Genomic DNA, 17,508 nt, shown 5'->3' on the forward strand with positions numbered 1-17,508 from the left:
GCAACACTTACTACTGTATAGGAGGAGTTTCTAAGTGCTTTTGGTAATAAATATAACACAGTAAACTCTGAAGAATCTGAATTTGTATGTCAGTTACAATTCCTGCATCTTTTCTTATCTGATGTCCTTTGAAGTTTCTCAAATTGATGGGTATTAATTATTAATTGTCAATTTCAGTGACTTATTTTTAGGTAACTATGGCAGTAATGTTTAGAGGTTGTGTTTTTATTGCAGATAACACTACAGTAGAGAAACTAAGAGCTATTTGCTTAGACCATGCAAAACTTGGTGAAAGCAGCCTTAGTCCATCCCTTGACTCTCTCTTCTTTGGCCCTTCTGCCTCACAAGTGCTATATCTAACAGAGGTTTGTAATGTTTTTCTTTAAACATAAAAACCCAAACTTTTTTTATTTATATTTTAACACTCTTTTTGGCATTAAGGTTACATTTTCTATGGTGGAGTTGAAGAACAGGATCAAATTCTGGTGTAAAACTAAAAAGATTCAAAATACCTATCAAAGCAGCAAAGTGTGGGAGGTGTGCATGGGGAGAAATATCAAATCATTGTATAAAATGTACTTCTGTGTACTTCCATTTTTTGGTGTATGTGTTTAGAAAAAGTGTATCGTGTGCGTTTGCTAATGTTTTATTTCCTTCTTGCAGGTAGTCTATGCCTTGTTAATGCCTGCCAGTGCACCTCTGGGGGAAGATGCCAGTGACTTCCAATATAACTTCTTAAAAAGTGGTGGTTTGCCTCTTGTATTGAGCATGTTGACTAGAAATAATTTCCTGCCAAACGCAGATATGGAAACTAGAAGGGGAGCCTACCTTAATGCTCTAAAAATAGCCAAATTGTTGCTAACAGCAATTGGCTTTGGCCATGTTCGAGCTGTGGCAGAAGCTTGTCAGCCAGTTGTAGAGGGCACAAGTCCAGTCTCACCGGTAATGTACATTTCTTTTTGAGGTTTTTTTAAAAAAAAAAAGTCAGTCTTTTATAGAAACACTAATATGCAGTAATTTACATTCAGGTCTACAAAGATGCCTTCCTATAATAATACCACTTTTACTTATTTTTCTGTGTTAGATGTATATTTCAACTGTGTGATTAATAAGGAACTAATAATAATCATTTTTAAATGTCTGAGATAGTAAAAGGTTCTGCCTCACCAATTCCTAGCACCTCCATTGTTGCAAGTTCAGTTCCTTTCTGACTCTGGAAAGTAACAGAATTACTGCAAGAACAGCTCTTCCAATACTGTTCCAGCTTGTCTCACTAGGTATTTGCTGCTGTGATCCTTCATTTACATGTATTTGTGAGTTTCAATGACTGTCCAAGTGAATTTCACTCTTGGTGCATATGCATCCTGTGCATGTAAGATCAGATTCTTCTGACAAGATGTGCCTGATGGGGCTGCACCTGCACCCTTATGTCCATCACACCCCCCACCAGAGGGCATAAAGGTCCCAGTGGGTTTACCACCTCTCAGTTCCTTTTACCACCCTTGACAGCAGGACTGAACCCCAGTCTCTGCTTACTCTGCACATCGTGATGTCTTGTTAGGCTAGTTAATAGTAGTTAGTATAACTAATGTAGATAATAGGGTGGGGGTTATTTTTGGCAAATAAATAAGAGTGTATGTATATATTAGGGGATACATCTGGTACAAGGATCCTTGCCTCTAAAGCTGGGATTATATGACTGGGTTGCCTGCAGTAGCAGGAGATAAGGCTCAGTAATCCTGGAGGTCCCTTCCAGTCCTCCTGTTAGGTTGGTGGAGGAACCCACTTCATGTGTGAAGTACCTTTTGCTGCATCGCTGCCTACTAAGACACTGGTGATGTGCTGCATACAGCTGGGGAGTTCATCTTTGCCACTTGCAGACACAAGGGCATTAGGTCACCCCAGGAAGCTCAACTTCATGTTATGTTGTGGAGCTCAGAGCCATACATCTTCATGCACATCATTTCTACTCATTATCCAAGTGATAATGGTCAACACCACAGCCATACGTTATGTCAAGATAGGAGTACAATCATGTCTGCTCTCCAAAGAAGCCATTTGTGTCTGGGGTGGAGTATTTGTCATCAAATCAGACCATCTTCCAGGCTTGCAAAATGCTCTGGCAAATTGAGACAGCAGACAAACACTAGTGGACTATAAGGGTATCTCTGCACAGAATTTTGGACTGAGCAAGAGAGCGCCTCCCAGTCCAAGTCAACCTACTTGGGTCAGCGGGGGTGACACTGGTGCTCTAAAATTAACTGTATAAACAGTGCTTTGAAGTTGCAGTTTGGACTGAAACTTGGGCTTTGAGACCTAGGTTCCTTCTCTGAGCATGGTAGCCACAGCTTAGCCCAGACAATTCTGGTACTTGGATCTGGTGAACCTGTCAACTCATCCTTCAGTCACGCTACCTGTTCTACCTGACATGGTTTTGCAAACAGAGGTCATATCTTATATTCAGAGCCAGTAAAATTACATCTGAATTTGTCACTGGTGTCACCACTGCTGGAATGCTGTATCTGGTTCTGGTGTTCACAGTTCAAGAAGGATGTTAATTTGGAGAGGGTTCAGGAAAGAGCCATGAGAATGAAGAACAAATATTTGATGATGGGTTTTTCAGTCTAGTAGACAAAGGTATAACAGGATCCTCTGACTGGAAGTTGAAACTAGACAAATATAGACTGGAAATAAGGTGAGAATTTTTAACAGTGACAGTTATTAACCATTGGAACAACTTACTAAGGTTGTGGTAGATTCTCCACCACTGACCATTTTTGAATCAAGATTAGATGTTTTTCTAAAATAAATATATGCTGTAGTTCAAACAGGAAGTATTTTGGGGCAGTTCTATGTTCTGTTATGCAGGAGTTCAGGCTAGATGAATACAATGGTCCTTTTTGACCTTATAATCTATGAATGCAGGAGCATAATGTTTTAAGATAGGGTTACTCTCAGGACTCCTTCCAAATTCCTGTTTTAAGAATTTTGTGTGAACCAGTTTATTCATATCCCATTTTTTCTTCAAGCCTGACTCCCCCTCATGGGAAGCTAAACGTGTCACAGTTGATGAAGAAAGGGCACAGTTTTCTTACGTTTACAGGTGAAAAAGCCTTCAGGAATACACCTAAACTTTATGGCCTTTGCAGAGAGATGTGCATCAGGCAGTATCCTCTCTGAACTTATCTTAGTCTTCAACTGTATAAGGGCATGTTAGTAGTTAGTCAGGTTAGATCTACCTAGTTGTAGTAGAGCTTGGGCAACCTTTGCTGCTTGTTTGAAGAATTTTACTATTTCTGAAATCTGTAGGGCAGCTATGAGGTGCTTGATCCACACCTTTACAAGACCTGTTCTTTGACGGTGGCTTCCAGATAGGATGCCTGCTTTGGTGTGATTGTCTTGCAGTCATTGTTTAAGTAGGACTCCTATTTCCAGTCTCCAAACAAATGTATATCTGCTTGTTGTGCACTGCGACAGCGTAGACTAGGTCCAGAGGTCCCCTGCTGGAAGCCACGCACCTATGCCTCACCCTGCCCCAGAAGAGAGCAGAGGAGAAGTCCTCCAGGTGGTCTAGAATGGCTGAAGAGAAGCAACCAGAGGGGCTGCTGGAGCTGACAGCTGACAGCGAGGGGCCAGAAGGGCCCTGTAAAAAGGAGCAGCAGAGGCAGATCAGTCAGTTGCTGCCTGGATCTTGAAGCAGGAGTGCCTGGCTGGCTGGAAGAACAGCAGGACCTTGGGCAGGTCAGTGCAGGCAGGCTGAGCCCAGGAGACTGAGCCCAGAACTTAGCCCGACCAGGCAAGGGTACTGTGATGGGCCTTCCTAATTTGGCTGAAGATTGAGCCCAGGCAAGGGCTGCCAAAAGGATACCAACTGAGGGTAGCAAGCCCTGTTGGTCTGTTTAAAAAAGGCAGTGTCTCTGGGGAGGAATCCTTGGTGCTACGGCCCCATACCAGGACCGTGAGAAAGAACTAGAGACTGTATTCCTCAGAAGGGGGGACAGTGTGAGAGACTTGGCCAGAGGGCTGAGTTGCTGAAGACCTGTCAAATAGCCATCAACCGGGAGACGCTCGCAAGAGGCGGGTGCCACCCCTTGTAAGAACTGAAAGAAAAGCAGGCTCACACCTGACCGGAAAGGGAGTGCCTGTGAGAGGTGGGTGCTGCCCCTTGGAAAAAAACACTGAGTGATTGTAGGCACCTATCAGCCAGAGACGAGTGCTCGTGAGAGGCGGATGCTGATGCTGTTACTTTACTGACACTTACATGCACCAACAGTGTAATCCAAATGGACAATTACTTTAAGAAAGAATGTTTACAGTAACTGTTCTTCAAAATGTGTTGTCCACATGGGTTCTATGACCCGTCCTACTCCTCTGGGGTATATTGTTGGTAAAGGAACAGAGATGTGGTTGGCCCACTCTTCCCTTTATGATGTCAGGTATAGGTGCTGCCCCAACAGATGCTGCTGGCGAGAAAAATCTGCTCTCCCATTCATGGGGCACATGCACACCAAAAGTGAAATCTATGTGGTTTCAAAGAACCACAGTTATTGTAAGGTAAGTAATTGTTCTTTCCCTTTAGTCTTTGAAGTTCTTTTTAAAGTAATTCATGTGTTTTTCATGCATTCACTTGGGCTACTTTAACTAGCGTATTGGAAACATGGGTTGCAGGGGCTTGGGCGATACCTTTATCGGGCTCTTTACTTTTGGTGTTTAACACTGTTTGGGGGTGGGGGGCTTCAATCCTTTGGCACTGTGCCATTTGCCTTTGGGTCTCTGGTATGTATATCTGTACTGCTTTAGTGCAGAACACTGTACACATTTTGAAGCTTCAGCCTTCCAACACACAGTATTGGTAGTGTTTCAAGGCTTTGTCTCTTGGTATGGAACAGTTCTTTGGAAGAATTTTTTAATGTTTCTCTTTGCTCGACTCTGTTAGCTAGTCTCTGTGGGATTTGAAGGGCATCTTCCCTATGGTTGTCTGGGACAAACAACTCATTAGTTTTAAATGTATGCAGTATGATCATACTATGTCTGACAGATACCAGGCCAGGTACTGAGAGTTCCCAGAAAGTGAAAGACCCTACGTGGGCGACCTCAAACCGAGGCTCACAAAGCAAAGTGAAACCCTCCACCTCAATACCCATTGAGCTGAAAAGAACCTCTGCACCAAGCAGTGCAGTGGTGCCACCTGCAGTACCTACGCCATACAGCTCAAAACCCTCAGCACTGGTGGCTACAACTCGCACTCCTTTGCTGCCAGCAATGCTGACCTCTGTACCAAAGCTCCTGGTTCCACAACTATTCCTGAGACATGCAGACCTGCTAGTCTCCTCAACACCTGACTCTTGGCTGATCAGAAACACCACATTGGAAGGGATCCAAGGATCAGTCCATGCTACTGTTAGTGTGTAGTTAGTCAATATCTTCATGTTCCAGGACATGATCCAGGATGCTGTAAATGTAGTGGAAAGGAGTTGCCAGAGCCAGCAGGAACCATACAATAGAGGGAGTCTCATGACCACGGCAGTTTTCCTCGTACCATATCAGAACTTAGTGGTCACAAGGCAGACTCCAGTGCAGTTTTACTGTCTCTTTCTATAGGAGATTTCTAAAACAGTCACGTGTTTTCTCCATGCATTTTACAAATCATTGTTAGATTTAGTATCAAGAGAAAAATCCAGGTTTTCTGTGCTACTTTTCCTATCTCCCTGTGAGGGGTGCCCAGACTCCCATCTTTTATAATTTTGTGTTTGGGATGTCCACCTTTTGAATACTTTTGCCTTAATTTTCACTTTTGATGTATTTGGGTTTCTTCTGGAGATTTCTTTGTCTAGATAAAATGTCCTCTCCTCTCCCCTCCCCCTAAATTTTCTTATTCATGTTTTTAAAGTATGTTATGTTGTTGTTCACTGTAGACACTGCTTCTAGTTGCTGCAGTTTTTATAACATTTTTCTTTTAGAAATAGCATTCAAGTTTTCTAGCCTTAGCAAAAATCTAGAAAAGAAAATTACGTACTTGTAATGCTTGTTCCTTGATTATGTCTGTCTGGATTCTCACTTTTGCACCTACCACCTTTCAGAGCTTGAGAAGCTACAGCTGTTTGTTTTTTTACCATTCTGTGGAATGTTTATTTTTGTTTTTTGACTGTTAAATTCTTATGCAGAAACAAATTTACTTTGGGGCATTGGAGGGTGTACACTAGGTCCAATCAACTGGAATGTGTTTGTGAAGAACCTCTACTAAAAGCTAAGAGGATCAAAAACTTCTGAGGAAGTTTTTCCTAAGTCACATGTTAAAAGCATGGACCCAGGCATTGGAAAACAGTAAAAAGAATTCAGAGAACTACTAAAGACCATTCTCTTATACTTCTGACTCAAGTTTTACATCAGTTCTAATAATGTCCAAACAGCGAATTTATATTTTTAAAAGAAAATTAAGGTGTACTTTTCTGGACACTTTCTGGAGAGCAACATCTAGCTGAAGAATGACACCATTAAGGGCACCAGCTGTTTACAGTCCAATGGCATCCCATAAACCTGTTCCTTTCCTGTCTCAAAAGATGGGGTTGGATGTGGTGGGAGAGGGAACTGTCAATTTAAAACTTTATTCAAATGTCAAAAGAATTAAAACTAGTTTCAGGTATTCTATACCTATTTATGATTCTCCTTGCCAGTATGTTTATAGTTTTACAGTTACATTTTCCCATTTTTGTAATGTTTTAAGAAGCTATTTGGACTTTATCCAAAACTTGAGTTTGGAATACCAATTTTAACAACAAAATATCAAATACATGAATGTGTGTATTGAAAGGTTGGTTAGTATTCGAAATAACAAAAATTAGTGTCTTTTTTTTGCATGTGTATTGTATTTAAATATAATACATCTTCTTCCACTCGTCTCCTCTCCCCACGCCTATCAGATAATTTCTAGTTTCATACTTTAGGGTTTTCAATACTTTTTTTTTAAATGTAAATAATAAAAATAACTTATTCCAGATAAACCAGGCTACCCATGACCAGGCAGTGGTGCTGCAAACTGCCCTACAGAACATTCCCAATCCAACTTCAGAGTGCATGCTACGAAATGTAGCAATACGTCTTGCCCAGCAAATATCTGATGAGGTTAGTATACTCTTTCCTGTAAAACCTAAGTTTTCTTTACTAGATTTTCATTTTATTTCATCATATTCTTAGATTTCCTTTCATATAGGAAAATGATAGATTTCCTTAAATTCAAAATACAAGTAGGATATTTTGCATACTTTTTATTTTTTAACACTTAAAATATTGAATGATTTATTTCTTTACAAAATTATTTACATCTTTTTCATGTGGTTACTTGGGAAAACCAATATGTGTAATGGAGTTCAGATGGTATTAGCTAAGTGAACTATGTAAGGTTCTGCACATCTATATTAATGGGTTCTGATACTGTGAGACCAGAACGCAGTTGGTATAGTATTGTTGCAGATTTTAAAAGTAAACTTAGCATAATTTTTCTTGAGGTAATCAATGTATTTGAAGAATAACCAGAGAAATATTTTTAACAAGAAAATATTGTTACTAATATTATAGTCTTTTTTACTCTTATGTTTGTCTTTGGTAATATGCTTTTTAGAGAGTAATAGGAAAAATGGAGAGAAAAAGGTTAAATATTTTATTAAAGGTGACCTGAAATGCCTTTTAATACAAAAAATTCAACTGTTGAGGTCTCAGATTATTAACAATATATATAATATAAAAATGTTTAAACTACACATAATTGAAAATTGGATCACCTGGGTGGAGGAAAAGTGAACAGCTTTGCTCACAAATGGATCATCTATCTAAATGGTGTGACTTAGCCTTATTAGATTTATGCAATACTGGGTGAGATAATATCTTAAGAAGAGCACTGTGTAAGCTGGAAAGCTTATCTCTGTCACCAACAGAAGATGGTCTAGTAAAAGATAGTATTTCACCCATGTTGTCTCAGTTATTAGATTTAGAATTTTTAGTAATGCGTTTAATACGTTGTGGCCTGTCAGGTAAAAGGGTGGCCAAAGGAAAAATTACAACTTCCTTTCCAGATGATTGGTGCTGCATCAGCTTCCAAAGTGGAAGCAATGCTGACTTGGACTTCAGGACCTGTATAGGAAATAATGTCCTCATATTACCTCAGAACATTGCTGAGATATCCAAAAGTGTAGAAACCCTCCATGACCATTTTAACAATATGAAATGTACAGCGTCTGCCACAAGTAAAAAAAGACACAGGCTTGAGAAAAAGAGGTTGATGGAACTGGACACCAAAACAGGATCCCTAGTTTTCATCATTGCTACCATTGATGGAGCTGCATCAGTCATGAATTTTGTATATGAAGTTGCCAGTGTAGAGACATTTACTTTAGACACAGATTTTTCCATAGAAGAAATAGATCTTGGAGGGAGGGCAGGATGTGAAATGTGATTTTTACGTGCTCTGTGTGAATGAAGTTCTTAAAAAATATTAAAAGCAGAACACTAGCGAGACAGATCAAAGGAACGAGACTCAGATTACACTGCATCAGTGCTAAAATAGTCTCTATTTGCAAAAATGAAGAGAACTGCTGAAGAGCTAAATCTGAAGTATTATCTGGTTTATCCTGCAAGATTTTTCTTGTATGATTTGGTGGCCAATAATTTGTTTTTCTTCAGCAGAATGTTTTTGTTTGCTTGTTTTTTATTTAATTTTGAGACATTGGATGCAGCCTGTGAGGGAAGAATAGAGTAAGAGTTGAAGGGCATTAAAAAAAATCTACGTATTTGTTAATAATCATACTTCAAGTTTTTAATGTAACTTTTCTCCAGACTAAATTAACAAACCTATTTTTGTTTTCTTAATATGTGAAAGTTCTTACTGAGATGCTTCTGATGCAAGGTGAATCAGTTGGTGGAGAGACTGGTGAAGTTCCTACTTTCTGTTCTAGCTCTTGCCATTTCCATAGTCGTAGTGTAGGTTCATCTAGGATTAAAAGCTCATGATGGAACCAGTTTATTAAGCTTTTTATGTTCAGTGTTTAATAAATCTGAGTATTGGAAGATATACATTGACAGAAAAAAGGTGACTAGATACCAGCCTTCTCAAAGGATATTGGAAGTTTTCCCCTATTAGAGGGACGTATGCTTCCTGAACAATGTTGCCTTGAATATGAACTCATGAAATTTCGGTGAAAGCTTGTTGCAAGAAGTTACGATTGTGGTATTTAAATTTTTTGTAATGTTTTAGGTGTTTGTACTACCAAATATTTGATATATATGAATCAATACAGTGCTTTATTTAAAAGTTACTAAAAGTAAAGCAACAGAAAACTTATTGCTTACCTTTACCAAATATGTATTTATAGTAATTAATTTGAAATATACATTCTGTTAACTTCTTGGGATCTTGCAGATGGTTTTATGTATTAACAATTTTCCCCTTTGGCCTTGGATTTTACTGTTCCAAACAGTCCTATTGGAATTATTTTATGTTTGTATAGCTCCCATCAACAAAATACAATATAAGGGCTCCCAAAGGTACTGTGTAACTCAACTAAACATAGAGTTGGCTTTAGTATGAGAACTACTGTTTTTGTTTAAGGTGCTATAAAAATTGGGAACTTAACTTGGCTGTCATATTTCATGCTTACTTCACAGTAGAGAGAAATGTCTAATTACACCATAGCTGAAATGCATGACTTTTCATTAGGACTGTAGATGGATTTTATCCTTATCTGCTTATTATTGTAAAATAGATAAATTGGGTGGGGAGAGTCAGATTTTGGACCTATAAATCTTGACATTGTCACTTTAAGACTGACTTCTTTCAGTTACTTAAAATATAAAATTGCAAGAATTCTGACTTTCATGTTTGAGAGTATAATTTGCTTTCTTCCTCTTCATTATATAAAGTGAGTACAGTTAATGTTAAACGGAATACTTTTTTTAGTGTCTAAAAAGAGGAGTCAGAGACCAGGATTTTAAAAAATGTCTCTCAAGTTAGGCCGCTTCGGAGCTTCTGTGCTCTCAACACCTTGGAAAGCCAGGCCACTTACTTAGATGCCAGCATCTGGACCTGCAAGGCTAGCTTGAGGCATAGGATTTTGTTAGTTTTTTTTTAAAAGCTTGGGCTATATAATTTGCTATGAATATTCTCAAATACCATATCCTCCAGCTTTCAAAAAATACATTAGGTGTTCTTATAAGGTGATTATGGCTTATAAAACCAAGTTTACATTCTATGACATAAATGTGGTCAAGGGGAGGAAGGAGATGCAGTACTCCTCAAAACTAAAACGTGGTCCTTAACTCTTACTTTTTGCTAATTCTCCTTCCTGAAGGAGAATGTTAAGGACTTGTGTTTGTGTATGAGGTGGTGGGGCGGGGGGGCAGGAAAGGTGTAATATTTCTCTCTGGTTGCATATTTTAAATTAATCACACCTTTATAAAGCATGTTGGAAAACAAACAACTCTTTTGCAGCAATTAGTGATAGATAAAAACATGATGCTAAAGTTTAAAAAAATTAGTATATAAACTAGGAACTATGCCCCAAAACTGTTGAATTCTAGTAATTCATTCATAAAACAAGACTCAGATAACCTTTGTAGGTGTTCGGCTCTCTGATAAACTTTGTAGGGCCTATGTGTAGCAAAATTCCTTTTGAAAATTAATTAGGGGTTTGGGTGAACTCTTCTGTGTTTGGATAGCAGCTAACATGCAATATCTTGGTTATTTTTCTTTATCAAAATTAGTTATGCCATTTTATAGGCTAATTGCTTTCCAAATCACAGCTGTTTTGGAGTTGAGAACTAAGCAAACAAATCCAGTAAATGTATATTTTATGTATACTTCTCTAATGAAAAATGGCTGAGCAGATTAGGTTTTTTAAAAACAATATTGAAAATAATTTTAATATTTTTGCCAAATTTTGGCCAGGATCAAATATTTTTGTCACTTATCTAATATCAGTTTATAATACTTATATCTCACTAACTATAGTGGCGTGAAGGAAGACCCTGAGACACTACCTAATACTCATATTTGGCTTTCATGAGCATTGCTAAGATGAAAGTGAAGTGTAAAATGCTAAATGAAGGCACAAGCCTTTCTAAGTTATAGCATCTTTTTTTGTTTTGTTTCAATATAAAATGTCTTAAAAAGTAGTGTAAAGATTCTATTTTTACGAGGTTAGTTGCCGTAATGGTGTAGAGTCCATTTTAATATTACTAGCAACTGTATTTTAATGTTGCCGTGGTTTGTTTATTTCTTTGTCTCCAGGCTTCAAAATACATCCCTGATATCTGTGTTATTAGAGCAGTACAAAAAATTGTCTGGGCATCAGGGTGTGGGTCAGTACAGCTGGTGTTCAGCTCAAATGAGGAAATTAGTAAAATTTATGAAAAGGTAAGAGTTCTTAAGCAACTTCTTTTTCTATTTAATTATTTGGTCAGCTATAAAAAGGACAGTGTCAAGTAATTTAGGCTCAAAATGTGACCTATCTTCAAATAGTTATATTCTTGTTGGTAATATGCTTTGGATTCTAATGTAGGGTCACAATTGTGATACTGAAGTTAAGATTAAGATGGCATTTCCATGCCATGTGCCTATTTTCAATTATTTTGGGGCTGAAATTTCTTAAACTTGAAGTCACATTTTTTCTGTTGTATCAGAATATGAAATAAACATCATGCTAAATTTTTCAGGTGTACTTTTGTAATTTAGATAATTCAAATGCTTTAGTCTTTAAAGCTCAGACTAGGCACATATGGAATGAAAAATGTTTTTAGCCTGCCTTTTTTGGAAGAAATTTGATTTTGAAATTGACACTGAAGCACTGGTAAAACTGAGTGATAGCATGTATAGCGGTTTATTTTCCTTAATTGTTTATGCACGTACTTGGAGTGTAAAATATCAGATCTTTGCATACACAGGATTTAAGGGGTGGGTTAGACCAATCTGAGTTGGAGATATTTCTGGGTATCATGCAAAATGTTTATACTGTCTCAAGCTTTTGGATCTTTTTTCCCCTTGGTATACACTACTCAGAACCTTGTTCTTGTAAAAGTAACCTTCAGCTTATCAACGGTGGCTTATAACATTTTAAAAGTAATGACATAACCAACTCCTAGAATTGTATTGCAAATTCATGTGTATCGTTGGATGATGTAGTTGAGGAAGTTGCTGAATTCTGGAAAGAGCAAGTTCTGTTTGTCTCACATGTCTCTTCACTATCTCCTCTGAATTTTCAAAGTTAATCAAGTCTGGCACTGCTAAGTACTTAGCTAAGTAAAGGAAGAAGGAATTTGGTGGGATGCTTTTATTCTTTGTATACTAGACCTTTTGCTTAAATTTTTGATTTACAGAAAAATAGGTTTACTTCCAGAAGAAGCAGCTTCTCGTTTAGCTAGCTTAGTAGCCCTAGCACTTCTGATTGCCTAGGTATCCTGTTCAATTTCTCACAAAATGAGTTCCTCACTAAGAAGAGTAATCCTCCCTTTATTTGAAGTTTGCTAACAGGGCTAAATTCTGGCTAAGCTAGTGTGGTAGTAGAGAAGCAGAAGTTTTTCTCAAATGTTTCTTCACTTGCTACCCATATCACAAAAAAAGTGTGTGGGAGGGGAAGCAAGATCCATATGCAGGTGTACGGAAGGGGGCAGGCTAGGGCAGAACTACTTGAAGTCTTGGCTCCTTGTCCCCTTTTCTGCCAACACTCTAGCCAGTACAGCTGCCCTGGCATACTGGAGAGCCTCTGCTGTGCTATAGACCTGTCACAGTTTACTCCCTCCTTAGAATAACGAGGAAACCAGGTGGAAGGGTAGCAGTGCAACAATGTGCTGCTGTTTACTGTGGCATCGTGGCAAAGCCACAGTTGAACCTTGACACTCTCTGTATTGTACTGTCTGTTTCAGGCTTTACAGTTTGTATATGTAAACTATATATTTAAAGATAGAATTGAAAACATTAGGCAGTGAGTATGTATCTTAAATAAGAATGTATATGGCCACAGAAATAACTAGAGAGAAACTATAGTTGGACGAATGATGTTGAGAATTGTACACAAGATGAGAATGTTTCCTGCACATTAATTTTAAATGCCATTTAACTTTGCTTCAGGAATTTCTCACATTTGTTTTAGATACTCACCCAGTTTTCACTTGGGGTGAAAATCACCCCTGTGAGAAGGCTAACACAAGATACTCTACCCTTCTCTTCTTCCCACATACTTAACCCTGTGATCTTTCTATCTGTCATCTAAAATGCATATTGTGTGTGTGTGTGTATATACCCCTCTATAATACTGTCATATAATAACTGTTGGCGATGGTTAAGGTTGAAATTTGGCATATGTTCTATTGGCGCAAAGCTTTTTCAAACCAGTTAATTTTTTATATCCTGTGCTTGCTTTTTTTTTTAAAATCACCTTGTAGAAACTTTGGCAAAATCAGTTCAGCCATTTTTTAGTTATGCAAGAAGGTATGGTGGAGTGGCTGTATTCCAGTCAAAAAAATTTCATGTCTGATCAAAAATGATCAAAAGATGACCATTCAAATTTGGCTTATTTGATCTGAAGAAAATTCTATTCTTTTCTGATTTTAGGAAAGGAGTACTAAGAACCTCAGTTAGTCAAATAGGTCCTGAGCACCTTAGAACCATAGACCAACTCCTCAGGGACAACTCTGCTGTATTTGAAGAACAGCTCTGCTTGCAAAATTTTAAACTCCACATTTGCACTGCATTGGAAACTTTTTTCTTTTTATTGGAAAAAAAAAATGTGAGCAACTAGCAGTAACATACAGTGATAGTAACTTCTATCCGCTAGCTCCTCCATTTTTGCACCTCAGTTCTTCCACAAAACTGATATTCGCGCTTCCGTGGTCTTCCCCCAAACTCCAACCCAATATTCATCCCTCCTCCTTCTGCACAGTTTGCGAAGTAATGACTCTTCCGGAACATATAAAAACATGGTGGTGTTGCCCAAGGGTGTATAGGACCTTCCAGGATCTTGGCCCTCCATGCACACCCTGAAATGTACTGCGGAACATCCTGTCCCATGGGCTTGGGTTCATACTACCTTGTTCCTGGGATGACCCTGCAGCTGTCTGGCTTTGTGTTGCAATGGGACTGCCATGCAGCCTGTGTTGTCGCAGCTGACTTTGTCTCTATTGCCTACTGGGGATCTGGTCCCTTACCTGAGGGGACCAGAACTTTTTTCTGGGTCCTTGAGTGCTTAATTTCTCAGTCTTAACATTAAATGAGTATTTTTAATACATGTAAGTATACAGTATGTGTGAATATGCTCACTCTAAATGGGGGTCTGCTTATTCATAAGAATTTTGAAGAAGACTGAGAATATGCTTTAGTTTTTGTAAGTGGCTGGCTGAGCTTCTCTGAATTGATCATTTTAATGCTTCTGAGATTTGAATAGTATTGTAGTTGTGTGTTAGGGTGTCTAAAGCCTTAAGCAGTTTGTAGGTCCCCCCCACCCCCCCAATAGAAATAAAATTTTTCTAAGCTGTTTTGCTTTCTTATCTCTTTAGAGGGAATGATTGTTGAGTTGGACTAGGTGAACTGTCTTTTGCTGGAGAGGATTTCAGTTATGTACCAAAAGGATAGGCATCCTATTTTGCATCTTTTTTTCTGAGCTTTGCCTTTACTAATCTGGTATAACTATGCATTTTGTTATGTGGTGCTTTATACAGTCCATATCTTCATGTGTTAGTTTGACAAGTAGTATTGAGAAACTTTAATTGGGGGATGGGAGGGTGGAATAATATTAAGGCATACTAATGTGACAAGGGCGGGAAAGAAATTGGTTAATATTGTATTTAAGACGCTACCAATGTAAAAGTGGAAGGAAAAGTAACTAAACAATTATAACTAAGATCCAAGTGCTTGTAACTTAAGTATAAAAAGGCACAGTCTCTTCTGCATATATTACTATGTATTCGTTCTGTTACACTAGCACCTGCAGGACCCAAACAGGTCAGCACTTCACTTTACTAGATATATACTAAGACAGTTCCTACCCCAGAGAACCTATAATTTAAGACACAAGGCAGCAGGTGAGTGGAAAGAGTTTAGGGGAGAGAGGACTGAATCAATGTATGTGATAACTTGCATTGTAGATTTAGCTGGGCATTGGTACACAAACTCTTGGTATCCCCTTGTGTTTTAAGTGTATAGCTAGATGCCAGGCAGATTTGTTGCACTTTTCCATATCCATTCATGCTGTTCATTTGATTCACTTTACAGACAAATGCAGGCAATGAGCCAGACATGGAAGATGAACAAGTTTGCTGTGAAGCTTTGGAGGTGATGACCTTGTGTTTTGCTTTGATTCCAACAGCATTGGATGCACTTAGTAAAGAAAAGGCATGGCAGACATTTATCATTGACTTGCTATTGCACTGTCACAGCAAGTAAGTGATTTAAAATAAATAGCACTTGTATAGCGTTTTACCTCTTCAAAACACTGTACAAACTAATCTAAAACACAAAGTAGATGTTGCAGCTATTTATCATCTTTTTAACTACAAGGGGGTTTTTTGTACAGAAATACTAAAGACTTTCAGTGTTGGTTTGCTTTGTGTTAAGTTCAAAATACGTTTGCTTTTTTATGATTAACTGGTTACTCATGTACAAATATGTATTAGTATGCTGCTTAGAACCTAGTTACAAAGTTATATTGCTGTGTCTCACCAACTTTCACTGAAATCAGTGAGTTGCAGGTGTTCAGTACCACTAAGCATTGTGCTGTTTATTTCAAAAGTCAGTTAAACCAGAAAATAGTGTTTTAGAAATCCTGAAGAGGGTATTTGGCCATTCTGACTTTCGTTCATAATGTGATGCATGTATTAGTAACACTAATGTTGTTACTTTTTCCACTTGTACTCATTTGTTCAAAAACTCTAATCCTTTTCTTTTACTGGTAAGAGGGAGAACCCTTAATGTATTATAAATGTCCAACTGACTTGACAGAGTGCTTATTAAGCTTCCAAAAAGACCAGTAAATGTTGTATTTAATGCCATTCAAAAAAGTTGTTTTATTTTGTTGAGTTTGTATTTTGAAAGATCAACAATAGGTAAGTGAGTTAAGTCATGATTGTCCAATCTGTGGAATGTTAGTTATCTGGGTTAAATCCTAGCCCCATTGAAGTCAATACAAGTTTTGAAATAGACTTATATGGAGTCAGGGTTTCACCCACAGTGTTTGATTTCTTTTCCATCTAGATGTGACAAGCTGTAAAGATTTCTACACTACTCTGCATGAAGTTCTGTGATTAACTTTCCAGACATTTTCTTTAGCATATAGCACATCTTATACACTAGTGTTGGAAAAATATTTTTTCTGTGTGTATCTCCTAACAAATCCTTTCCGTTGAGAAACACTTGAAATGTGGTTGCCTCTTAATATAGCAATCCACGTCAGCCAGAGTGAATGTTATCTAAGACAGGTGTTTCAAAGACTGAATCACTGGTACCAGGATAAATGAACTTAGTTATATATGAGCTGAGGATAGCCACAAGGAACATGAACTTCAGGTATGAAGTTTTTTGCAGGGAGTGGGGAGGCTTAATACCAGAGAATAAGCATAATTACTTCACGTTGACCTGAAGCAAGGACACATTCTATCTTTTGGTTTGCTTGAAAGCCGTCAAAAGGCCAGACTGTGGGTGTGAAAGCAACTGACACACAATGTGTTTCAAGATGCTGTTTTTTCAACTTCTGAAATCAGTTATCGCAAATGAATTCTATGAATCCTAAACATATAGCAGTAAAATGTGACCTGAAGAACAGTAATAGGCCCATTGCCCGTAGTATTTTGTTCATGAATATTTTGAGTATCAATCACAACAAAATGGTAAGTATCATTCCTCACTACTGTGTTACAGTTTACAGTAGTGTTCTTTAGCCGTACGATTAAGTATCCCTGCATTATCATAGGCTGCAGTTAACAAGGCTGCTAGTACCTTGTGATACTGATTGTTGCTTTAGCAGCTTCACAAAAGTTTGAGATCCACATCTAATTAATTTACATATTAGTTTTCATAGCTTGTAGTAAAAAAAAATGCAGACAGACAAAATGTGCTTAACTTTATTTTTAATCACGCTAACAGATATTAAATAGACTTCTTTTTCACCAATCTCTTGTATTTTTAGAGCAGCCTTTCTGTAATATAAAATCAAGGGGTTTTTTGGTTCCAAGTGTATGCACATTACACATCAAACTTGGAGGGTGGTTGTAGCAGAGATATATGTAAAGTTGTTCATTGTTCACCTCTTCTTGAACGTTGGAAGACTTTTTTTCGTACAAAGCTGTGCAGTCCTGACTGTGCAAGCTTGAATAATGCCTGACATCTCTGAGATAGTTTAGTATAAGGTTATTCAAGAATCTGGCATCTGCATTTGGTTTAATAGTAGCATTTTCCTTTACAGAGATAAATACCTCATAAGATCTGAATTCTAGGAAGTGGGTCTCACACTCCATGTGTTAAATGATCTAGAA

General features: G+C 37.9%; 1 protein-coding gene across 4 annotated transcripts in view; it reads left to right on the forward strand.

Annotated features, from left to right (window-relative positions):
• Window positions 1-17,508, forward strand: part of USP9X (ubiquitin specific peptidase 9 X-linked) — a 204,930-nt gene that overhangs the window by 125,503 nt on the left and 61,919 nt on the right. For 3 of the 4 annotated variants that reach the window (XM_084641443.1, XM_084641441.1, XM_084641442.1), the window contains exons 22-26: window positions 235-365; window positions 664-942; window positions 6,997-7,122; window positions 11,279-11,404; window positions 15,254-15,420. In XM_084641443.1, the coding sequence (XP_084497569.1) occupies window positions 235-365; window positions 664-942; window positions 6,997-7,122; window positions 11,279-11,404; window positions 15,254-15,420 (829 nt within the window). The remainder of the gene's footprint in view (window positions 1-234; window positions 366-663; window positions 943-6,996; window positions 7,123-11,278; window positions 11,405-15,253; window positions 15,421-17,508) is intronic. The other variant, XM_084641444.1, reaches the window with a different exon arrangement.

The sequence above is a fragment of the Lepidochelys olivacea genome (assembly GCF_965140295.1).
Source record: "Lepidochelys olivacea isolate rLepOli2 genome assembly, chromosome: 1".
Taxonomy (NCBI): Eukaryota; Metazoa; Chordata; order Testudines; family Cheloniidae; genus Lepidochelys; species Lepidochelys olivacea.